This window comes from Asparagus officinalis, chromosome 2, assembly GCF_001876935.1.
Source record: "Asparagus officinalis chromosome 2, Aspof.V1, whole genome shotgun sequence".
NCBI classification, from domain to species: Eukaryota; Viridiplantae; Streptophyta; class Magnoliopsida; order Asparagales; family Asparagaceae; genus Asparagus; species Asparagus officinalis.
The window spans coordinates 73,819,231-73,824,158 of record NC_033795.1 but is presented as its reverse complement, the minus strand read 5'-3'; the positions used below and the strand labels follow the sequence as shown (position 1 = coordinate 73,824,158).

General features: G+C 39.3%; 1 protein-coding gene across 1 annotated transcript in view; it reads left to right on the top strand.

Moving 5' to 3' along the window:
- The window catches only part of LOC109831604 (phospholipase A1-Igamma2, chloroplastic-like), a 6,096-nt gene extending 1,476 nt beyond the window's left edge, over positions 1–4,620 (top strand). The window contains exons 2-4 of the mRNA XM_020398959.1: positions 1–127; positions 722–1,264; positions 4,095–4,620. The exon at positions 1–127 is cut by the window's left edge and continues 125 nt beyond it. Coding sequence (XP_020254548.1) covers positions 1–127; positions 722–1,264; positions 4,095–4,344 — 920 coding nt within the window. The 3' untranslated portion in view covers positions 4,345–4,620. The remainder of the gene's footprint in view (positions 128–721; positions 1,265–4,094) is intronic.

The following is a 4,928-nucleotide window of genomic DNA, read 5'->3' as shown; positions in this document are numbered from 1 at the left end:
ATGATCTAATGGACTTCCTGAGACCCGTAGGATCCGAAGGGATACCGTGCCCGGATCCGCTAGTGAAGGTTGAGTCCGGGTTCGTGGATCTTTACACTGATAAGGATCCATCCTGCAGATTTTGCAGGTATCAGACTGAACCAAATTAATGGCCAGTTTTCAGTTCATTCACACGTTTTTTATATGACCTGGTAGTAACAGAGAAGAAAAGATTATTTTTATTTTGAGAAAAAAAAATATATTGACTGGAATATTAGGTCAAGTCAAAGCTAAGTTAACAATTAAACAATTATGTATTGAAGAAAAGCACGTACATTTTCAACAAAATGACATTAATTGAAATTAACAATTTTTTAAAGTATATATATATATTATTATTATTTTGAAGACCACGTACGGTTATCTTTAGAATCACTATTTCTATCATAGAAATCCAATGGGCTCTTGAAATTAGAATAAAGGATGTGAATTACGGTAATTTTACTCTCTCCGGCCGTCTAATCTCAATCCCATAAAAACGTTAATGATGCTATCAAAAATTTAAAATGTAATTAATAGTTAACAAGCAAGAGAAAGTTGCTCGAACCAGGACAAAATCGCCCGAAGCACGTGTATCACGAGCAAACCTACACTACCCCATTTTAATTCGGTGTGTAAAACTATAGGTATTATTATTAATTTTCTCTGATAAAAATATATTTTATGCTATTTTTTGTGGCAGATACTCCGCAAGAGAACAAGTCTTAACTGAGATCCGCAAACTAGTCCACCACTACACCGGAAAAGGTGACACGGTAAGCATAACCATGACCGGCCACAGCCTCGGCAGCGCCCTGGCAATGCTGAGCGCCTACGACGTCGCCGAGACGGCCAGCCTCGGCAGCGCCCTGGCAATGCTGAGCGCCTACGACGTCGCCGAGACGGCCGTCAACATCGGCGTCAACAGCGAGGAAGTCCCGATCTCGGTAATATCGTTCTCCGGTCCTAGAGTCGGCAACGGGAGATTCAGGAAGAGGTTCGAAGAGCTGGGTGTTAAGGCGATCAGGGTCGTGAACGTGCACGACACGGTGCCGAAGATGCCCGGGATTTTATTCAACGAGCACGTGCCGGAGTTCGTGCAGCGGTTCGCCGAGGGGCTGCCGTGGAGCTACAGCCATGTTGGGGTGGAGCTCGCGCTGGATCATAAGAATTCGCCGTTCTTGAAGGAGACTGGGGATCCTTCTTGCTTTCATAATTTGGAGGCTCATTTGCACCTGTTGGATGGGTAAGTTTAGCGTTAATTAATTTTTAATCCTCTCTTAAGTTAATTTGGTCCTTTTTGAGATGCTACCCCAAAACTTCGCAGATATATGTTACTTAAATCCCTCTTAAACTAGCTTTTAATGTTAAATTTATACCATAGAACTTACTGGATTAGTCTATTTATATTTATAGATTAAGAATACTGTCCAAAACATGTCATATGCAAATCAATACGGTTAGATCTGACTAATTAACACGTGTAAATCAAATGCATCCAAATGATGAAAATACCTCTCATGGAAGAAACCCTTTCATGTTATTTTAAATAATTTATATAAAATTTCTACAAAATCTAATTAAGATTAGCGATTTAATTACTTGGTTGGTAAATAAGTATAATTGATAATTAGAACATTAATTTGAAAATGATATTTTTGTCATTTATTCACTTCATCTGACACCGGGTTCGTTTAAAAATTTGAACCTTTGGGGAGTTTTCTATTGTTGAGGTGATTAATATGTGAGTATAGTCCTACATCGGATAAGATAAGAAAGAGTAATGAGTTTAAATATGAGTTTGGGTCAATAACTGATAGCTATAGCTTTTGAATTAAAATTGATTCCTAATATCTGTTTAAGGCCTATCGACTATTGATTGAGTCTGATTTCTCCCCCAACAATGTTATCAGAGCCAAGGTCATGGTCCAAGTAACTAAAAAAAGAAATGATCTTCGATGTGAAGCCCGAAGGTGTCGAGAGAATCCAGGGATTCTCGTAGGAGTTATATAGTCTAGTTTGCCACCATGAGTGAAGTAGTGGAATTTCCTACACGGAATTTCGATAGTTATGTGCTGAATGCATGGTCTGGTTAGCCCACGAGTGAAGTGGTGTAAAACTTAGTGAATTCCGTGAAAGGTTGAATTATAGTTCAATTGAACTATGCTCACAAATTAAGGGATAGTTGTTGAGGTGATTAATATGTGATTAAGTCCCACATCTGATAAGATAAGAAAGAGTGATGAGTTTAAATAGGAGTTTGGGACAATACCTGATAGTTATATCTTTTGAATTAAATATGATTCCTAACTTCTGTTTAAGGTCTATAGACTCTAGATTGGGCCTGATTTTCTCCTCCAACATCTATAACACCCTAGCGAGGGTTAGGTGATATTTTTATAATTTGGAGGATTATCTCAAAATCAGTCAACGTAAAGGGCAGTTTGTAAAATTTACTCTTAATTTTATTCAATCTAGTCACTACATAAATTTTACATTCTCTGGTCACCTGATACTCATAATTAGACATTTGTCAAGAATATTCACATGTAATTTAAATGGGAGTTTAAAAGTTAACAGTAGTAACATCATCATCTTGACTATTTAGCAAATGTATTAATATAAAGGTTTGATGGTCATGAGATAATGAGTTACTTAGCAAAATGAGCTACGAATGGATGGAAGTCTGAGGACTGAGGTCCACACTTCTATCTATAATAGCTTAATTTGTACGGTTGTCTCGACATTTGAAAATAAATTATACAAAACTGTGACGTGAAAGATGCAATTTGTTTCTTTAATCGGAAAGGGCTAACTTTACCCAACATGAGGTAACGTTGAACTTTCATGTTTCGTTCGTAAAGGGGATTGAAGGCATTTCATAATTCAAACCTGACGAAATTGAAAGTTAGAAGGGGGGAAGGACCTTTTTTTATAGATAATTTGTGGCCGGTTGAATTCGCAATCCTCCAAAAACATCTACGTCAAGTCCTCCTAGGATGGGAATATATTTCAATCATAATTACAAATACAATTATTTTTTCGTTGTAAATGCAGTTTCTTATACCACAGCGTTTTCCACATTAGTCCCTTAGACCTTCACTAATTTGAAAACAGGCCATTAAATCATAGAAATTGCTACTAAGCCCATCGATTCTTATAACTTGTCACAAAATTACTACCTCAAAATATTGAAATTGCTATAGGTTGCTCAACGCTTAAAAGCTTTTCTAAATTAGTCCCTCAACCAAGAACGGCTAGCATTAGCCAGATAATCCAGGATTACGATGCTTTGAAGGGCTAGTAACTAGTTTTTTAAAATAAGAAACGTTTCCTAAAGGCGAATTTTGCTCTCCATTATAATGCCAAAAAGCTACAGAAGTATTCACACGCTGAGTCTGTTAGATTAGGGACCCGTTTGAGTCTGTTCTGATCCACACGCTGAGTGACCACCTACGTGGAATTGGGCTCCTTGGTAGCAAGGAGATAGCTCCCTCAGCTGTTGGGCGATCGGGGGAATTCGAACAGTGGTCTCCGCCAGACCCCAAAGAGGCGCGCTGAGTGACTGACCAGTTTTCCCTTGTCACAAAAAAAAAAATAAAAGCTACAAAAGTATTCCCATGGTTTTAAATCTCAGAGTCCTGCTACAGGGACCCCAAATAGGGGACCCTGGGGTGGGACAGGTGAGGTGTCAGCTTGGGAGGGTGTGATACACTGTTTATGAACAGTGTATCACACCCTCCCAAGCTGACACCTCACCTGTCCCACCCCAGGGTCCCCTATTTGGGGTCCCTGGGGCATTTTTCTAAATCTCATTATCAGAGTCCAGAGTCTACTGGCCCACTAGCTTTCACCGCATGCATACGACTCTGTATTTTATCTATTTAAGTACGACGAGCTCCGGAAGCTTGTGTCCACATCTTGACTAATTAATGAAACCAACCTAAAATATTAGATATATATTGTAGCATGAGTAATCTTACGTCTCGTGTGACAGCTGTATCATTAATATCTTTCATGATCTCACCGATCTCGCCATTAAATAATAATACTGGGCGGTTAATATTGTGGATCAGATATCATGGCAGAGGGGAGAGGTTCGTGCTCGCGAGCGGGAGGGACCCCGCCTTGATAAACAAAGCCTGTGACTTTCTGAAGGATCACCACATGGTCCCGCCCTTTTGGAGGCAGGACGAGAACAAGGGCATGATTAGGGCCGGATCGGATGGGAGATGGATGCAGCCTGATAGGCCGAGGATCGATGATCACCCCTCGGATATCCACCATCACCTCAAGCAGCTGAGGCTTGGTTCGGATCACCACTAGGGGGCTTGATGAGTCGATCGAGATGCTCTTTTTTGTACTCCGAGATCAGTATATATATATATAACCAATTATGGAAAGGATGGTGCGCGTGCGAGTCGTTGGTTTTGTATATATAGCCCTGTATACGATCTATTTATGTCCCTTGTGATGGCCCTCGTTAGCGTATCATGAGACGGATCAAAGATGATGCATGCATGATGTAGGTCTTAATTTTTTTGCCTCGTGGGTTTTGGGTTCAGAAAGAATACATTGTTGGATTTAATCTAATAAATCTATTTGTAGGCACATATGATTAATCAATGTGTATTGTTATCTTTTAGGATAACCCACTAAAGTGAACAATCAAGTTGGGTTAATGGGTATTTAAATAAGTCATGGGGTTATATGTGCAGATACCAGGTTGTAATTGTGATTTGTTGAGGAGCCAAATTACAAAAGTACAACATCTATAAATAAGGGGTTATGGTCCCTAATCTAGGGTTACATTCTCTAATTCTCTTCAACCCCATCTTAAAGAGAAAATTCGGCTATAGAGAAAACCCTAAGGTTAGAAGATCCAAAACCCAAATCAAGTTTTCTTCAAT